Source organism: Marmota monax, unplaced genomic scaffold (genome assembly GCF_021218885.2).
Source record: "Marmota monax isolate L192 unplaced genomic scaffold, Marmota_monax_Labrador192_F-V1.1 WCK01_AAM20220418_F8-fsc00021, whole genome shotgun sequence".
In the NCBI taxonomy this organism is placed as follows: domain Eukaryota; kingdom Metazoa; phylum Chordata; class Mammalia; order Rodentia; family Sciuridae; genus Marmota; species Marmota monax.
Window position 1 is genome coordinate 11,367,319 of NW_026695228.1, and position 18,865 is coordinate 11,386,183.

Here is an 18,865-nt window from a genome sequence, read left to right on the forward strand (position 1 = left end):
TGGGATTACTAAAGCACACAAGAGCCCTTTCTCAGAGATGAGCCCAGACAAAGGTCAAGGCCTTCATGTTGGGCCACTCACAGAAACCACCTCTGCTGTGGAAGACCATCTGTACCCACCTCTGAAGCCCTGGGTCTGACTGAGCCCTGGATGGGTTTTCTTGTAGGAAGAACTGACGGATCTGGCTCTTCCTTGTTATGTGTCAGGAATGAAAAAGCCACTGGCCCTAGGTATCTCTGGAAAGCCCCAGGGACTGGAAGTGACCATCACTGTCTCCATGGAGGGCTCTGATATCAGGTGAGCCCAGAGTGGGAACAGCTTTACAAAGAACTGGCAATGTACTGAGAGTCCATTCCCAGCTGATTCCTACCACTGGGAAGAGGCCATAGAGTTGTGATGGGCCCTGACCACTTGCTTCTGCAGGAGCAGACCCTTTATCCCACCCCTGTCCTCTGTGTGTCCAGGGCTGCAGGCTCCTTGGGCTTTCCCATATGAGGCCCAGCAACCTGGAGACATGCCAGTCTGCCCCTAGCCAGGGACTGCCCAACAGAGTTCCAGGCCTCTGTTAGCATGGTGGGCAGACAGGAAGGCGGGGTCTGGGGGTTCCAGCTCCATGAGGAGGGAGTCGAAGATGAAGCCAGGTTTCTGGGCAGCTCCTGCACCCCTTCCTAGGGTGGTTCTCTGAGTAGTCCAAAGACCACAGGTAACATAGCGCCCATGGACATGGGGCAATGTTTTCAGGACAAAGCAGTGGCCGGGCCACCTGGAGGAGCTCCACCTAGACTTTGGATCAACGGTGCCACTGAGGACCCGTGTGAATGGCCAGATCATTCTGACCAATTGCTCCCCAATGCAGACCTCTTTCACTCTCAATTTTGACTACTTTGGGAGCCCCCCAAACAGCCTGAGCAAAAGCATCAGCCTGTAAGTCTTGTTTCCTTTGGAGGCTGTCTCCAGGGTGGATGTGCATGGGTGGAGTTTACCTCCTTTGTGGCTTAGGTGGCAAGAGGCTGACTGGTGTAGAAGGGGGCATCTGTGACTTTACAGGGAGATATAGAGAAACAGAGAGAGGAGATGGCTTTTTGCTACCCACTCTTCAATATTGACTGGGCCTGTGGGAAAGGCTGGGATGTGCCCCCTCCTCCTCAGCCTGGCCTGCTGACATGGCAGGCTTTTGAGATGAGGCAGGAGAGGCCCGTGAATGAGGGAGAAGTTTCTATGGATAGAAAGAACCAGGCAAAGATGTGGGAGGGACGACTTAAGAATGGGAGTGTTCTGGGGACATTGGATGGTGTGGCTGGGCTGACGTGAAGAAGTGAGCTGGGGAGGATGACCAGGAGGGAAGACAAAAGGTCAGCGGAGACACTGATCAAGGGAAAAGCAAGACATGGAGCACTGCACCACAGATATTGGCCAAAACTACATTTTAGGACATCTTTTTTGGAGGCAGTTTGCCAGCACACACCTGTGTGAGACCTCAGTGACTCATCTCTTAAAACCACTGCCATGTGCAAGAGGGAGAGCCATAAGCAGTGGATAATCCATCAGCTCTCTGCTCCAAAGGGTTAGTGTGCATCCAGCACTGGACAGAGGTCGGCAGGGTGCACTGGAAATGGGTCTGTTGCAGAAGTTTGGGCAAGAGAGGGAACATTGGGATGGGTTTGCATCCTAGGTAACTAGGGCACAGCCTGGGACAAGGGATCCCTGCCCTAGAGCCCTCCTGGATTTCTTAGGGGATGATCTGTATGACTTGGGGAGTGGCCTGCAGCTGGGGATACTTTGGATGATAGAGGTGTAGTGGGGGCAAAGACCAGAGAAAAAGGTGAAGAAGAGACCTGACCAGCTTTTCCCTGGGAGAAGCAGGCAGTGCCACCTTCCTCTGCTGGATGCAGTACTGTTTTCCATGGGGGCATGGCTCAGGTCCTGGGAAAGGCTTAGCTGTTTTTATGCCAAGTTTTTTGTTTTTTGTTGCCTCCATTTATAAAGCCCTGACTTGCCTCCTGCCCTGCTAAAGTCAGCGCGGATCCGAGAGCACTTGGCCAAAAAAGAGCAGCTGGGTAAGAGCCACCAGGGTGGGGGGTGAGGGCTAAGGGCTGATGCCTGGCCAGAGTGGAGTTTCACCTGGCCTTCTGAGGATGTGGGCCAGCAGCTGCCCGTGAAGAAACCAGGAATGGAGACCTCCTTCTCAGTGTCTTTCCTAGCTAGGTCCTCAAGATGGCCATGGCTTTTCACGTGACAATCTCCTACTCTTGAATGAGGTCATTTCCTTGGTAGGGCATAACCTCATGCACAGGGCCTGAACTTGATTTGGGCTGCATAGTGGCTCATAAAGGAGGGATGTTGATGAGCTCTGGACTCTCGGGAGAGAAGAGAGTTAGCCAGGCAGGACACCAAGCTACTGGTACCTGAGCTAGCCTCCTGACCACAGAGAGGCTGTGGGGTGGCTGGTCAGGGGGAGTGCATTGGTAACTCCTGAGGGTTTGGAACTCACTCTCAACCCCAGGCTCCTGAGCCCTCATTCCTGATTCTCCCCCAGATTTTATGGAAAGCATGTTATCTTATGGGAGAGGAGTTGCATTCTTCCCCCACACTTCCAAGGGTGTGCTGGGAGCTTTCCAGCAGCTGAGCATTGACATCACAGGCTGTGCCAACATGTGGGGCGAGTACTGGGACAGCCTTATTTGCAAGGTAATGACACACAGGCGGGCACACCCCTCTGACTTCCCTTTCTCCAACACCCAGTCCTCAGCCTCTCAAAGCTCACCAAGTTACAAGGTGATCCTACTGATCCTGGGATACCTGCCACAACCTCTGGGATGGAGGCTGGGATGTTCTAGGCAGGAGGGGTCCTCATGAGCAGTAGAACCTTCTGCACTTTTCCCCTTGAGGTGCAGGGCTGGGACCACAGTAAGGACAGAAATTAGCAGACTATGCCATGACCCGAGACCTAGAGAAGGGAGTAAGAAATAGAGGGAATAACAGCCTCCCTTGCCTAGCCTTCTGTGCATTCCATTATTACCCCATGGGTCATTCATTTGCTCCTTCACTCAGCACACATGGAGCTCCTACTGTGTACAGGGTCCTGTGCAGTCCTTAATACTAGGGGAGATACAAGGATGAAATCAATGACCAGCCAGGAGATAAGGCCTGCAAGGAGCCCCCTGGTTTACCATGGCAGGGTAAAACACACGTACATTATCCTATACACCATTCTGTTGTTGCATAGATTTTTGTGAACTCTTTAGTAAGTTAAACAGGCTAATTATAGTAGATATTTGCTTTAAGTTGCTTGTATCATGTACGACAAATGGTTGCTTATGTTAATACATAGTTACTAAATAACAGTAAGGGGAAAATAAAGTATTGCAAGTAGCAAAGGGTTTGAATAGGTGATTCAAAGAAAGACAAGTCCAAATAGCTAATACTTATATTAAAAAAAAGTCATCACTAGTAGTTAAATAAATGTAAGTACAATAACCACAAAATACTGGTTTGTGTCAGATTAGCAAGGTTTGAAAGCTATTGGTGAGGTACGGGGAAAGGAAACATCTTAGCCTGGTGGGTCCAGAGGTAGGGAATGCCTCTGGCCTTTGGGAGCACTTGGGACTGTGCCATGTCCAAATTTAAAGGGTCTCCAAGAACACATCTGTAGATTATGTACAAATGACTTCACAATAGGCTGCTTTTCTTTTCAGCATTATTTGTAATGGCAGGGAGGAAACAAATATGGATTTGTGTCCATCTGTAAAAGACTGGATAAGCCATTGGGCTGCTTCCCTACAGTGGAATTCTGCAAAGCCTAGCCTATGATATCATGAATCTGTTTTAGTAAAATTATATCATTAAGAGAAAAGGTTATTAAAGAACAACCTGTTTGGCATGCTGCCCACCTGTATCTGTCTTAATGGACACAAAGGAAGGGTGGACGGATACATGCTAAGATGGCGGCAGTGAGTCCAGCAGGGGGAGAATTATGGGTGATTAGTACACTAAGTTTTTTCCCCAGAAATAAGCATTTATTACTTTTAAGTAACAGAGAAGAATAATAAGGGTTTTTTCCCCCTTTAAAAGTTAACAGAGATTTATGCAGATGGAGGCTGGCAGAGCCCAGGCTGGGGCTGTCTGGAGAAGGAGTCAGTGGGAAATGAGGCTGGGCCAAGCCAGGACCAAGCTGTGGGGTGCTTGAGGTGGCTGGAGGGAATGCAGGGGCAGCTGGTAACAGGGGTGACAAAGGGTGTATTTGCAGGTGGGAGACCTGCCACCAGCAGTCATCCCAGTGCACATGGCAGTGGTGGGCTGCCCCATCAGCTCCCAGCGGACCACCTCTTACATGGCTGACAAGTCACAGAAGGAGCCCATCATCAGGTGCCCCACCCTTGCCCTCATCCTCTGCTCCCTAGTGGCTCCCCAAACTCTCCAACCTCCAGCTTGGGCTTCCCATCTACCTCAATGTTCTCCATATGGCCTAAAGCCACCTGGTGCCACCTACAAGGGGTCCCAGGTTAGGTTATTCCTGGGGGAAAAGAGGCCTTAGGAGACGTGGCCACCACCTATGGGTCTCTGAGGGACTTTGGGGTGGGGGGCAGAAGTAGTGAGTAGTCCGTGTAACTCAAGGTCAGTACCAGACCTAGGGCTGCTCACACAGATGAGCTGGGATCAGCATAATTCAGGGGACAGGGAATGGATTTCCAGAGCAGTGAGCTGCCCCAGGTTACAGGCCCTCAACCAGTGCACAGGGAAGGCCTCCAGCCCTGGGTCTCAGTGTCACCAAGGTGAGGACAGACCACTGTGGACCTCCTGGTCCTTATCTCATACTCCTCTCTGCAGTATCCCTGCCTGCCAGGTGTATGCCGTCTGTGGCTTGCTCAATCCCATCTCTTGCCTCCAGGTTTGGGACCCAGGTCTCTGGAGGAGACACAATCACACGGAAACTTCGCCTGAATAACTCCAGCCCCTGTGGTGAGATGATTGTGAGATAAACTGGGGAGGTGCTCTTGGAAGCTGATGGCCCCGAACAGGATGTGGGGGCCCGTGGTTACCAAGGGAGGTCCACAGGGATCAAGAGGGAGAGTTGACCATGGCAGTCCAGGGTTGCCAGAGAGTGCCTCTCCCATCATCGAGGACGGGATCTGCTCTTGCCTAGCCTTGGGTCTCCCAGTATCAAAGGAGCCACAGAGCCTTGCTGTCATCAGGGTTGCTGGGCCTAGGGCTACTTCCAGGGGACCCCGTTGCTCATTCCTTCAGCAGGCAGGACCTGCACTCTATCCAGGATCTGAGCAAGAAGTTGGGGATACAAAAGGCACAAGACAGCAGGGTCTCTGCCTAGGGCCCCGTCCTATGGGTGTGACTGTGCATGGAGGCTAGCGCCTGAGGATCAAGGGGCCTGCATGTCCCCAAGGAGGGGCACTTAGGCTGAGTCTGGAGGGAAAATAAGCCAGCATTGCTTGGGGCAGTGAGTGATGACAAAGAGTATTCTGTGCCACCAGAAGAGCTATGGGCAGCTCAGAGACTTGAGGGAGACAGCAGGATCAGCCTGGCCTCATTGAGTCCCCTGGGGAGTGTGTGAGGCATCCCCAGGCTGACCCCCCTGGGCAGAATGAGCCCGTGTCAGGTGGCAGGACTTGGCACTATCATAGCTAAGCTGCCCAGGCTCTCAGGAAGGCATGGCCGCAGGAGAGAGCCCTGCTCTAGGACAGATCTCTGCACTTCTGGAAGTGTTGGCAGTCTCTCCTCTCCCCACATTCTAAGTCAATGTCTCCTTGTATTTGCAGTTGTTTTTCTTTATGCTTTTAGCTGCTATATTGGTTGGTGCATTTAGACACTGGATATTCTTCTCAAATTGAGTCTTGTCATTTGTATTGTTCCTCTGACTCCTATGGAACGCTGCTGGCTAAATTCCATGTTACTTTCTTTTGCTCTCCTTGGTGTCTTCTCATTGGTATTTACCTGGGGTTTCCTTACCCACTCTTCCATTGTCACCCTTTATGACTTTGTTTCTGGTGAACAGTAGACAGCCGAGTTTTTTTTTTTTTTTAAACACCCTGACATTCTCAATGTTTGAATGGGAAAAGTTAGTCAATCCATATAATTCTTCCATCTCATTTTAAGATTTATTTTGCTTTGTTATTTGTTTTTCAGTTCCTTTTTTTTTTTTTTTTTGTGGCCTTTGTTTATCTTCCCTCTTTACTTTGGGCTTTCTTTTCAGCTTCCCTTCCCTCTGGTGGTTCCTCCCCTTCCTTGGGCTCATAATCACATGCACATTTCTCTATTTCTACCTGGAAGATTGTCCACTGGACTTCAGAGTTGTGGTGTCCTTGGTAAGAGGCAGGTGCTAAGTTGATAGCAAACATAAGAAACAAGATCAGGAGCCTTGGGTGTGTGTCCACTGGGTATTCACCAGGGCCCAGCCCAGTGGCTAGCATTATAAGGTCTAATAAATCAAATGCTAATTGGGAATGGGTGAGAGATGAGAGGGAGGAGGTGGGCTGCCAGAGGGAAGCTTGTTCATGATGGTGGACCTGAACTTGTTTCAGTACTGTCAAAAAAATAGCAAGATGTAGAGCTGGGCACAGTGGCGCACACCTGTAATCCCAGCAACTCAGGAGGCTGAGGCAGGAGGATCGTGAGTGCAAAGCCAGCCAGCAAGAGCAAGGTGCTAAGCAACTCAGTGAGACCCTGTATCTAAATAAAATACAAAATGGGGATGTGGCTCAGTAGTTAAGTGCCGATGAGTTTGGTTATACAGAAGAGAGGGGATACTGGACATGGCAGGCCCCTAAGAAAGGGGGTCAGGAGTAGGGCTGAAGGCAGGAGGAGAGGAGGATGGGACAGAGGCAGACAGACACGTAATGTGGGAACAGGCCTTCAGGAACTTCTGGGAGATGAGGTAGGGCATCAGGGATGCAGATGGAGGTGTTAGGGACAAGTTGATATTGTCATGGTTGGGAAGGAAGGCAATGTGGGGACCCAGTTTAGGTTGGGGACAAATATACAGCAGTGGCAATCTCTTTAGCTCAGAGACTTTCTCCATGGTGCCCAAGAGAACGGTGCAGTTCATTGAGGGCTGGGCTAGGTGAGTGGGAGGATGGGGGAGCAAAGGAAGACATGAGGTTGCCAACAAGGCAGAGGCTGAATGGAGGCCCCCAAAGACTAACCTGGCTGGGGAAGGAAGTAACCGCAAACATAAGCTGACAGACGGAGGGAGAGAAGGTAGAGGACACGGGGATTGGAGGGCCCATCCTGACAGCCAACAGGCCAGAGAGAGAGGAAGCTGTGGTGAGAGCGCAGTGTCTAGGTTCATGCAGGTGGAGCTGGAAGTGTGGTCGTGAAGGCTTCAGATGATTGGACCGGAAGGCGTACGTCTGTAAAGGCTATTTTTTTAAAACAAGAATTGCCTGAAGGTGGCATTAGAAAGACAGTGAGGCCCCCTCCACCATGGGCATGGGAGAACAGAAAGGTGGAGGCCCCAAGGAGACCATCGGCGCCTCCCTTATTCCTTGCCCTCTCCCCATGTGTGCCCTAGACATTCGCCTAGACTGGGTCACCTATGTTCCAGAAGATAAGGAGGATAAGCTGGTGGACCTGCTAGTGTTTTATGGACCACCATTCCCACTGCGGGATCAAGCCAGAAATGAGATCGTGTACCCCGAGACCCCTGAGAGCAGCAGCTTACCCTGGTCCCCAAGCCCCTCCAGCGTGTCCGAGTCCAGCCATGCAGCTTCTTTTCCAGTGAGCAGGGCTGTGGGGGCAGGGGAGCTGGCCACTCGGGGTTGCTGAGATACAGCCCAGGGGCCGGCTGAGCCTGTATAAGAGCTTCAGCTACTCTTGGTGACAGGTGGAGGCCTACTCCAATGCCAGCACCAGGGCTGCAGCGCAGATCATCTCAGTTGTCCTGCAGGAGCATGCGGGGGTGCCCTCCGACCTCCCCTACTATATCAGACCCCAGCAGGTGGTGAGTGAGTCCAGGTGGACCTGTCTCTGGGGGTCTGCCCTGGCCTCCCAGCAGGCACAGGGCAGTACTGAGGCTGCTGTGTCCATGCAGGTGGTCCCTGCTGGGGGAAGTAGCACCATCTACATCTCCTTCACACCTCCAGTGCTCAGCTCCGACATCCAGCAGAAGGTGGAGTGTACTGGCTACGCCCTGGGTTTCATGAGCTTGGACAATGAGGTGAACGTCCTGGGGTGGGGACCATAGCCACTGCCTCTCTCCTGGGTGGCACAGTGCTGTTCGATCCAGGGACCACCAGGGTGATCAACGGTTGATTGGGCTCTGTAGGTAGAAAGAGAGATTCCCGGAAGGAGGCGTCGCCTGCAGCACTTTGCTGTGGAACCCCTGAGACTGGACCTGCATGGGCACGTGAGGCATGCGCAGTGAGTGCTGGGTGGTCCCCTCTCTCTCCATCCCCCTATGGGGACACCCTCACCGTCTCTGGTGAGGCCAGTCAGGGTTATTGGAGTCAAAGGACAAAACTACTTCTTGGGCTCCTAGAGTAGAACACTCCAGGAGAAAGCTCCCACCCAGGCTGACCCACCTCCTGCTGGGGGCTGAGGGGAGGAGAAGCCAGCAGGGAAGCCCAGAGAAAGGCTGGCTAGAGACCAAGTGAGCAGAGGGGACAGCCAGGAGGCCCCAGATGCCTGGCTGCCCCAGCAGTGTCTATCGCTGGGCAGACTAAGCGTGGAGCTGGACAGCAGCGGCAGCTTGGAGTTCTGGTGCCAGGCCAGCGACCTCATCCCCGAGCAGCCCTGCTCTGCGGTAAGTGCTGCTTCCCCGCCCCTGGCCCTGCCAATTGACCTGAACCTCCAAGGTACCTAGGGGCCCTGCTGGGGCACAGGCCTTCTGTCCTGAATCCCCTCCCCAGAGCCACAGGACTGAGAGGGTGAGATGAACCCCAGCTCCCCTCTTCTCTGGCCACCCAGGTGCTGAGTGAGCTGCTGACCACCCGCCACCTGAAGCTGATTAACACTACAGAAATACCACAGTACTTCTGGCTTCTGGTCTCCAGGCCCTTTTTTGTTTCTCAAGGCCAGGCTCCTTTGGACCACAGAGCTGGCTCTGGCCAGGAGCACGAGTCTGAGGAGACGGCCCCAGGGGGCAAGCAGATGGAGCTCCGGCCACAGGAGAACATGCTGGTCAGTGGAGGGGTGCGTGGCTCTGGTCTCTCTGTACATGCTCACACTGCCCAGACAGCACCTGCACACCATCCCAGGCACACTCTCTCTGCACAGGAGGCTTTCACATGTGTGGAGGGACTGGTCAGAGTGCACCAGCCACACAAGTTCTACAGACTCACCCAGGCCTCCCCCACTGCCTGGTGGGGGCCCATGCGTTCCTCCTCCTCTTCACACTCAGACTCCCTTCCTTCTCACATGCCCTCACTCAAGGGTTTATGCCCCCCCCCCCAAGAACCTCCTCCCAGAGGTAGAGGAGCCAGACACAGATCTGCAGAATGGTGGGTGAGTTCCTATATCATTCTGCCTTGGTTCTTCCTTCTGGGGCTACATGGGGGGGAGAAGGGGAGACCAGAGCATAGCTAGAGGTCCCTTTTGCCGGGGCTCCAGGGTTCCCCCAAGAGACTCAGGTTTAGGTATTTAAAGCCCTCGGGCAGCTTGGAGGAGGCCCCATGGCTCCCAGGGAAAAGACATCATCACATGGTGGCACTGCCCCTCACCCTGTGTGTGTAGATAATGCTCAGGCATCTGGCTCCGGACCAGAACTCTCCCCTCAGTTTTAGATCCAAACTCAAACTGTAAAACTGAATTCCCCATAACCCTCCAGACCCTGTCCTGCTCCAAACATGTGCCTTCTCATCTCAGCAAATACTACCTGCCCCCTAGTGCCTAGATCAGAGCTCTGTCTCCTCCTCCTCCTCCAACCAACTGCCAAGCCCCATGGATGCCCCTAACTCTCGGTGCTTCTCACTTGTCCACACCTCTACATGCATGTCTTGTTCTATAACAATTATTTCCAAGCCTAGCAGTACATCAGTGGCCTTTAGAAATCTTGTTAAACATACAAGGTCTCAGGCTCTACTTTCAGAGATGTCACGATCTCAGCTAAGACCCAGGAATCTATATTTGTAACAAATGCCTCAGTCGATGCTTATGAGCTAGCACATGGAACTATCTGGGAGCCAGGAGTCCAAGCCCCATCCTGTTGGCCTAAGTTCGGTCTCAGCCACCTGACTGCTGTCCTCAGCCACTTATGCTCCTGCAGCCCACCTCCCACTAGCAGCCAGAGTGACCTTGTGGAAGGCAAAGCTGACTTGGACACACCCCTGCTTCAAACCCATTACATGACCCTCACTATCCTCAGGATAAAGGCAAAGTCCTTCCTTGGCCTATGGATGGCCAGAACCCAGCTCTGATCAAGGGCAGTTTGCTTATTGTCCTTCTACTCTAGCCTCTGACTGTGGAGGGCACCAACAGGGTGCTGGGCACAGCACCGGTGCAGGGAATGGATGTGCCAAGCAGGGGTGCTGTGGAGCTGTTTGTTGGGAAGCCTGGGTCAGTCTGGGCCCTGTAGGCTGCAGGGACGTTGCTGGGCCTTCAGAGGCTTGGGGGAGCAGGATACAGCTCCAGATGGGGGAAGCAGCACCTGCTTTCAGCAGCTTGAGCCAGCACCTGTCCATACAGGTGGATGTGTCCTTCTCACTCTCCCTGGAGCTGCTCTCCTACCAGAAGCTCCCGACCGACCAGATGCTACCTGGAGTGGATATCCAGCAGAGCACAAGTGGAGAGAAAGAGATGGTGTTTACTCAGGATCTGCTCCTGGAGTTCACCAATCAGACCACACAGGCTAGTCCCAGGAGGGCTCCTTGAGACGGGGGGGAGAGTAGGACTAGCTGAGAGCTATTCCCTAGAGTGAGGAAGATATCACCAGGCAGGGCCTTCATATGAGGAGCCCTGGCCCCTGTCCTGAGGACAGTCTGCCTGGAAGAGGCCCTGTGTAAGGAGAGTCCTCATCCTCACCTGTTTCAGGAGCCGAGTCAGGTGAGGGGCTGGAGGATGGGAAATGAGGGAAGGCTCCCTGGAAGAGGTGACAGGTGAAGCCTGTGAAGGGAAACCACACAGGTCAAGAAAATGGACGAGTGGGTGGGACATGAGCACCTGAGGCAGTTGTGAAGGATGATGCTCAGGCTCCATGGGGCTCCACTGGCCAGGTGGTCATGGGCCATGATGTGGAACAGAGGGGAGCAAGGAGCTGAACTGGGGCTGTGGGTCAGGTGTAAGAAGGAAAATGGGCAAAGCAGGGGAGCTGGAGCACTGCTGCCCAGAACAGAGTAGCTGCTGGGGCTGACAGTGCGGCAGGGGCTGCTGAGGTGCTCTGGCAGGCAGGGCATGGGTGGAGAACCTGAAGGTCAGGGCTGAGGCAGGATGGCCCAGGATCTGAGACTGAAGACTGGGAAGGGAGGAAGAGTGAAAGAAAGAGGCTGACCTCCATGGGAGCAAGGCTGGCACCAATGAAAAGGACAGCAGAGGGCGCTGTTCTGGCCTGTCGCTGTGCAGAATCTCACCAGCAACTCCTGGCTTATGATGACAGTGCCAGCCCCCTGCTGCCCACTGTGCTGCTACCACTGCTCTGCTCAGAAGCATTGGTGCTCATGGGGCATCAGGGTTCCATGTGATCCAGTGACCCTGGCTCAGACCCCACTATAATGGGCAAGGTCACTCCATTCCCATCAAGTCAAAATCTGTTCCCCAGGTTGTGCCCCTGCGGGCCATTGTGACTGTGCCTGAGCTGCAGCTGTCCAGCAGCTGGGTAGACTTTGGAACCTGCTTTGTGAACCAGCAGACATCCCGGGAGATCTACCTGATGAACCTCAGCAGCTGCCGGAGCTACTGGGCTGTGCTGATGGGTATGTTGGGCCTCACACCTGCTCACTGTTCCCAGGTGGGGCTGGGTAAAACTTATCCCTCCCAGTATCTGTGTGTCCTGTCCCTTTAGACTGGCATCTCTGGGCTCATATCACTTGGAATTTCTAGAGACAGGTAGTCCTCTAAACCTGTGACCCCAGGTTTCCCTGTCCTGTGGAACTGGCAAGACCAGAGGTGAATCTTGAGAGGATGGGCTGACCTGAGACAATTAAAGGCTTCCAGGACAAAACCTGGAGCTGCCTGTGCCCATGTGTGTCTTCCCTTCCCCTTGATGCAGGTCATCAGAGTGCCATCAAGGAGGCTAAAGACTTTGTTGTCTCCCCAAGCAGTGGGTTGCTGGAGGCACGACCCACCAATGCGCCCCCAACCTCCATCACACTTGAGGTGTTCTTCACTCCCAGGTACAGCTCCTCCCCACCTTCTGGCACTATCCACAGGGCTGGGGGGCCCTGCAGATCTCAGCCCCTCCTCTTCCACAGGAGCAATGAGCTGTATGAATCCACGATGGTGGTCGAAGGCATGCTGGGAGAGAAGTCCTGTGCCCTGCGGCTCCGGGGCCAAGGCTCTTACGATGAGACATTCATGGAAACTCACCAGCTCTGAGGCTCACCCCACCCCTCAGCCCCAGACTTAGCTTAAGGAACAAGATGGCACAGGTTGATGAACAGGTGTGCGGGGCAGAGACATGGACTGAGGATTTCTAAACAGCTCTTGGGATGGAGGAGCCCCACCCCCTCTGAGGCAAAGGTCTTGCCTTAGGCACTACATTGTAAGTCCCCAAAGCTAACACAAAAGAGGCCACACCAATGTGGAGATCATAGCAGTTCAGACTCGGATGAAGCACACAGAAGTCCCCCAGGGAAAACACCCACCCACTAAGATAACACACGATTGATTATACCATTGTCCCCTCCTCATTCATGAGGCCACAGTTTCCTAGGATTTACATGGGGGCCTTGTGGGCTGGGTGACCCACAATGACTTTGGCCCAGCTAGAGGGGGCCTTTTGGTAAGGCCCAACACCCTGCCCACTCCTGTACTGTGTTATCCATGTTCATAGTTTCCAAATTATTTAAAGTGCCTTGATTTGTTCCCACCACCAGTGCCGAATGTCCCATGTGGATTCGCTTCCCAAGAGCCACTCTCTGGCTGCCAGAGTAGGGCCGTCTGGGTAGTACCTTGAGCCAGGGACTCAGTTCACAGGGTATTCAAAGACAGTAGCGGCTCCCATCCCCGTGCCAATGCACATGGATACCACTCCATACGCCCTGGGAAAGGGAACTATGTTGGCTGGGCACAGGCACTCTGGGCAGAGGCCCAACCCCCTGACCAGAGGATACAAAAAACCAGAAGACCAGATCTTGGATATTCAGTCCCCCGACTACGTACCTTGGCATCACAGTGGCAGCTGCACTCTGTAGGCCAGAAGCCCTTTCAAGGCTGACCCTCAGGGACAATAGAGATCGTGTCCCTATATGCCCAGTTCAAAGTGCATATTGACCTCCCCAAGCTACCACCCTTTGAAGCCCCAGCTCAGCATCCCCCATGACACCCCAAGGGGAACAGCCTTACCTCTTCCCACAGCACTTGAGCTCATTCAGCAGCTGATGTCCTGTCATGCCCCAGTGCAGCCCAGGGGGTGGCCCGGGGCCACCGCTCCTCCCAGAGGGTTCATCTCAGGGGGGATTCCTAGATTTTCCACACAGTAAATAGCCTGGACATGCTGACCCCCTCCCCTGCATGGCTTGTCCACTGGCTCCCACTATGTGCCCAGGGACCAGGCAGTGGGAAGACTAAGATTCACCTGGCCTCACTGATATCAAAGATGTCCATATCATTCACTGTCAGCCCTGGAGGTGAGGTTCAGACCTGGGCAGGCATCCTCCAGGCCAGCAGCTGCCCCATCACTCACCTGGCTAGAGTTTCATAGGGAGAAAGAGTTGGGGTGAGGAGGATCAGAGCAGAGGAGAACCAGCCCACTGTGGCAGACATGCAACTTTAGCCTACTAAATGATGCCCATGGGCAGGCATCCAGATCTTCTCAGACCTCCACCCATGCACAGGCTCACAATTGCCTAGTGTGCTGTCACATCAGACAGGTGAGTCAGCCTCAGCTATGGGTCACGAAGCCCTTGGGTATGGAGTGCCAGCCTGCCCCATCTTTACTCTGCAGCACCCGCAGTTCTATCCCCAGTACTCGCCCCCAGCAGCAGGGCATGAGGGGACCCAGGTCTAGGGTCTGAAGGAGCCACTGACCTGCATTCTCCAAGGCTGCAGGAATGGCATATGTAGGTCCGATGTCCATGACATCAGGGGGGGCGGGGGGAGACTCCAACCTGCATAGGACCTCAGGACCCCGAGGATGGGGAGGCCCAACTCTTCTGCCTTCGACCTCTGGGCCAAGAGGATGGCAGCTGCTCCATCGCTCACCTGGCTAGAGTTTCCTAGGGAGAAAGAGTTGGGGTGAGGAGGGATCAGGGCAGAGCAGAGGAGAACCAGCCCACTGTGGCAGACATGCAACTTTAGCCTACTAAATCTGGGGACATGTCTGGTCCTACAGGACATTTGAGAGACTGGCTGGAGGTCCTGAGGAAATGCTGCCCTAGGGAGGGGAGGATGCCTGGGGCCATCCAGAGTCATCTTTGCTATCAACCCAGACTGCCACCAGGGGTTGCCAAGGGACCTGGTCTGCCCCAGACTCCAGAGCAGAACAGCCAGCCTGGTAGCAGTCCCTTGTGGACCCGCCATCTTTGAAAGCAGGCTTCAGTTTGGCCAGGCCCTCCATGGTGGTGTTGGGGCGGATTCCCTCATCCTGGGACACAGTGATGCTCCTCTTGATGCCCTTGTCATCGTGGATGGTGGTGGTCACAGGCACAATCTCAGCACGGAAACAGCCCTTGCTCTGGGCTCTTGCTGCCCTGCCAGCAGCAGGCAGCCAGGCTCTCCTGGAGCTCCCTTCCTCCTGTCCTCACTCTAGCCCATTGTGGCAGACATGCAACCTCAGCCTGCTAAATTCAGGGACATGTCTGGTCCTAGGGGACATCGGAGAGACTATCTAGAGGTCCTGAGGACAACCCTGCCCTGTGGAGAGGGAGCCTTGCTGTGGCCATCCAGAGCCTCCTTTGCTATCAACCCAGGGTGTCCACATCCTGGCTGATTCCAAACTCGGGAGAAGGGAGCTTGCAGGTGGTTTTGCTTCTTAGAGCCCTTTGCCCAAGACTCAGCCTGTCAGTTGCCTCTGCTAGTCTGAGGCTGGAGCCCCAGGAACATTTGTGATGGCTTCTGCTAGCTTTCCAGGGTGACCCCAACATCTGAATTTCACCCTTTCCTGATTCCACAAATCTAAAGTGACATATCCTAATTTCTGTGATGTCTTTTCCAACTCAAACAGTTGAACCCTGAGGTATTTTAGGGTTACCCTTGCAGCCCTATGCAAACTACACCACCTAGGGGCATTTCAATAGGAGGAACCCAGAGCTTCCAGGAAAGCCCACAAGACAACCTCACCCAAGAGGCTAACAGTCCCTCTCTTGGAGAAACCCACCTGGACCAGGCACAACTCCATCTTTTCTGTCCCTTCCCTGTATGGTCAATACTGGCTGATTTAGCTTGCTGCCCAGAGGCTAAGCCTGACGTTTTTGTGACATCAGTTCAAACCCAGGCCTACTCCAGAAGCTAGTGTGTCTAGTCCACAGAATCACTGTCCTCACACCCCAAGCCTCGAGGAAGCCTCTGGATACCAAGTCCAGTCCCCAAGCCAGAGTCAGGTTGGAGTCATGGCCCTCCTTACGTTTCAAAGAACATAGGTGGAACTGAGGCTTAGGTAGGGAGAAGGCACTCAGACTCAACATCAACAGTCAGTCTGGGACAGTGAGCGGCCACCAGTTCAGAATGGTACTACACCCTTTCTGTTCCCACCTGGGAGGTATGAGGCTTGCAAAACCCTCATTCACAGCTGTACCCTTGGGTACTTTTGAACCAGTCAATTGGCAGCTCCTGAGAAAAGCATTCTAGTATCCCCCACAGTACAGGAAACACATCCAGTAAGCCCAGGCCCTGTCCTCAGGGCCCACCAATGTAGAAGAGAAGAGACAATCAAGTCTGTACAAAGCTCACATTGAAAGCCAACCTGAGCTGTACAGGCAGGGAGGTGTAACAGGCTGAGAAGATGGGGAGATGTCCAGGGTAGAGAGGTCTCTCCTCTGAGAGGAGAAGGGAGGCAAAGGCCTCAAAAAAGATAACAGGTGATCTAGATTCAGTGTCAAAGTCCATCTCAGAACACTCAGCATAGCCTCACAGTCTCACCCTCTAGCTCTTTCAAGGTCCCACCCCAGCAACACTCACTTCTGCTGGGAGGCCACAGCAAAGGTGTCTTGTTTCTCCCTTGAAATGCCAAACCACTCAGCCACGTTCTCCGAGGTTATCCTAGGACACAAATAGCACACTAATTGGAGATGGTTTGGGGGCCAAGGCCAGGCTGTAACACTGTTTTAACACTAGGTCCATGGGACTAAAGGCGGGGAGGGCTGGTCCATCCCCCAGAGACAATAGTAAGTATTCTAGCGGTGGCACTCTTTTCCCCAGCATGGGCATGGAATAGATAGGGAGTCACCCTGCTGGCCAGACTCTCTTCCAAGAGGGAGGGTAGGCTGCATGCAGGGCAGAGCAGAAGAGAGCGTGTTCCCTGGTGAGTTGCTTCAGCTGAAGAAGAAATTCAAGGGGTTTGTTGGGGCTCCCTATGGCCAGCTTCTACTAGGGTCTCCAGGTTACCCTTGGAGGTACTGTATGTGATCAATTCCAAGACACAATACAAACCTCAACCTCCTCGTACATCCATGGGAACCAGGCCTCCCTGCCCACAGGCCCTGCAGATGGCGCTGGCTGCTGACCAAGATGCTGGACTGATGCAGCACACATCACAGATTGCATGTGACAGGCCCCCAAGGTCCCTCACCAGCATGTTATGTTCACCAGCTCCCCGCAGTCAACATTCTAGGATCCCATGGTTTCAGGAGATGGGCTGTCATTGTCCTACTCGTGATTAAGCACTCAGAGGGGGTATGATAAAATGGGCTATATGTGGAAACAGAAGACTCAAGGGCCTCAGGGACAGGAAATCATAGCAGCATTGAGTTCCATGCTCAGAGTCCCTGCAGAGCAGATGTCATCCAAAGGAGAGAGGAAGAGGGTTGGCATTGCCAGAGACGACGAGGAGCTGAGGATGGGCACTCACCCCATGGGGATCAGGCAGTCTCTGGCCTTCTTGTTCTCCCTCACATAGGAAGCAATGTTTCCAGGGTTCAAATTCCAACCCATTGACATAAATTCCACCCTAGAAGGAGGAAAATGAGGTGAGTCAAACCAGCTAGGGTTCCAGTAGCAATGGCTGGACACTTGGCAAGATGTGGGAAGAGCCAGGGAACCCTCAGGAAGTGCAGTGCACTGTCTGGGAGACACTTGCCAGCAAAACAGAGCTGGGGTGTTGCTGAGCCCTATTTCTACCTTTACCCCAGGACAGAGCAAAGTCCTCCCAGGGACAGGCGCCTCTGTACTTTTGAACCAGTCAATTGGCAGCTCCTGAGAAAAGCATTCTAGTATCCCCCACAGTACAGGAAACACATCCAGTAAGCCCAGGCCCTGTCCTCAGGGCCCACTAATGTAGAGGAGAAGAGACAATCAAGTCTGTACAAAGCTCACATTGAAAGCCAACCTGAGCTGTACAGGCAGGGAGGTGTAACAGGCTGAGAAGATGGGGAGATGTCCAGGGTAGAGAGGTCTCTCCTCTGAGAGGAGAAGGGAGGCAAAGGCCTCAAAAAAGATAACAGGTGATCTCGATTCAGTGTCAAAGCACTAGGCTGAACTCAAAAGGGCACTTCAAAAAGCATCAGTCACATGATAAACACCTGCTGGTTTTAGTTTGTTAAAGACTCCATTTAATCCTGTTATGAATCAATACACAGCTGAGCTACAGATCCCCTTTTATAGAGGAGGACACTGAGATCATGAGTGGATGGAACCCAGCCTGAATCCCGATTTAGGCAGTCTTGCACCAGAGCTCATTCCCTACTAGAAAGTGCTAGGCAACAGTCCATAGAGTCTAGTAGATGGTCGAGTTGTGATGTGGGAATCCTCCCAGCCCCAAACCTTGGTACCCCAGCAACACAGTGCTTAAGCTGCTGGGGAATTAGATGCCCATAAGAAACTCATGAAGACTAATGCTTCAAATTACCCACACCTACACTTCCTCAGTAAGACAGGAAACCAGAGACATCAAGGGGCAGTCTGGGTTTGGCCCTTGCCCGGATCTCGGTGGTCTTTGGCTATCTAACAACTAAGACATAGGTCAGGCTAAACAAGTGAAGGTCATCTAGGATCTGGCCTGAGACCAGTGATGCTTCCTATCAATAAACATTCTATAGAGGATCTAAAAGGCAAACAGAAGCATGTAATAACTAAGGCTTGTCCCCTCCAAGGCTGCCACAGCCTCCCTCACCCTGCCTGAATAGCCCCAGCATCTCTGCCCAAATCTGCAGACACTGCCATTTGTTGCAAGCAAAGACAGAGCCATGATATGGGTAAAGGTGACAGTGGGAAATCACCAAGATATGAACATGGCCCTCAGAAGCTGGCAGATATTTCTACCTGTGTACCAAGGTAGGAATAAGGGGACAAACACCCAAGGAAAGCAAAAAGTAATATATGGAAAACTATCCCTGGCATAAGGGAACCGAAACTGCAAATTATCTCAGAGAGTCCAAGTGCTATATTTTTCCAACCTGAGGCCCACTTTCCAGCCTGACAGATTTCCAAGACAGAATGCTTACAGGCCACTTTACTTTATCTAGATGGGAGCTTTTGCTGAACAGACAGAATTAGGGGCCATTCCTAGGCTGCATCTAGAGGGATCCACACCTTTAGCTGCCTAAAGGAACCAGGGAATGGTCCTCAAATCATGGCCTCAAAGAACTGAGAAGAGGGAAATTAGTTTGTC

General features: G+C 53.1%; 2 protein-coding genes across 20 annotated transcripts in view; one reads left to right on the plus strand and one right to left on the minus strand.

Annotated features, from left to right (window-relative positions):
* The window catches only part of Dlec1 (DLEC1 cilia and flagella associated protein), a 49,775-nt gene extending 36,802 nt beyond the window's left edge, over window positions 1-12,973 (plus strand). For 4 of the 8 annotated variants that reach the window (XM_046436643.2, XM_046436642.2, XM_046436646.2 and 1 more), the window contains 15 exons: window positions 167-297; window positions 742-924; window positions 1,987-2,057; window positions 2,537-2,688; window positions 4,247-4,365; window positions 4,889-4,959; window positions 7,523-7,728; window positions 7,835-7,951; window positions 8,042-8,167; window positions 8,276-8,370; window positions 8,668-8,752; window positions 8,917-9,129; window positions 10,633-10,794; window positions 11,702-11,855; window positions 12,152-12,973. In XM_046436643.2, the coding sequence (XP_046292599.1) occupies window positions 167-297; window positions 742-924; window positions 1,987-2,057; window positions 2,537-2,688; window positions 4,247-4,365; window positions 4,889-4,959; window positions 7,523-7,728; window positions 7,835-7,951; window positions 8,042-8,167; window positions 8,276-8,370; window positions 8,668-8,752; window positions 8,917-9,129; window positions 10,633-10,794; window positions 11,702-11,855; window positions 12,152-12,477 (2,211 nt within the window). In that variant the 3' untranslated portion in view covers window positions 12,478-12,973. The remainder of the gene's footprint in view (window positions 1-166; window positions 298-741; window positions 925-1,986; window positions 2,058-2,536; window positions 2,689-4,246; window positions 4,366-4,888; window positions 4,960-7,522; window positions 7,729-7,834; window positions 7,952-8,041; window positions 8,168-8,275; window positions 8,371-8,667; window positions 8,753-8,916; window positions 9,130-10,632; window positions 10,795-11,701; window positions 11,856-12,151) is intronic. The other 4 variants (XM_046436644.2, XM_046436648.2, XM_058576519.1 and 1 more) reach the window with 3 other exon arrangements.
* LOC124087662 (3-ketoacyl-CoA thiolase, peroxisomal-like) overlaps window positions 1-18,865 on the minus strand; it is a 31,439-nt gene that overhangs the window by 9,681 nt on the left and 2,893 nt on the right. Inside the window, exons 1-9 of one of the 12 annotated variants that reach the window (XR_009226022.1) lie at window positions 17,108-17,163; window positions 16,219-16,299; window positions 14,131-14,318; window positions 13,679-13,790; window positions 13,447-13,563; window positions 10,969-11,049; window positions 10,595-10,702; window positions 7,673-8,344; window positions 4,356-6,331 (exon numbers count right to left, since the gene is read on the minus strand). Coding sequence is in view for 1 of the 12 variants with exons in the window: in XM_058576520.1 (XP_058432503.1) it covers window positions 14,477-14,792; window positions 16,219-16,299; window positions 17,108-17,196 (486 nt within the window). In the remaining 11 variants the exon portion in view is untranslated. The other 11 variants (XR_009226017.1, XR_009226020.1, XR_009226019.1 and 8 more) reach the window with 11 other exon arrangements.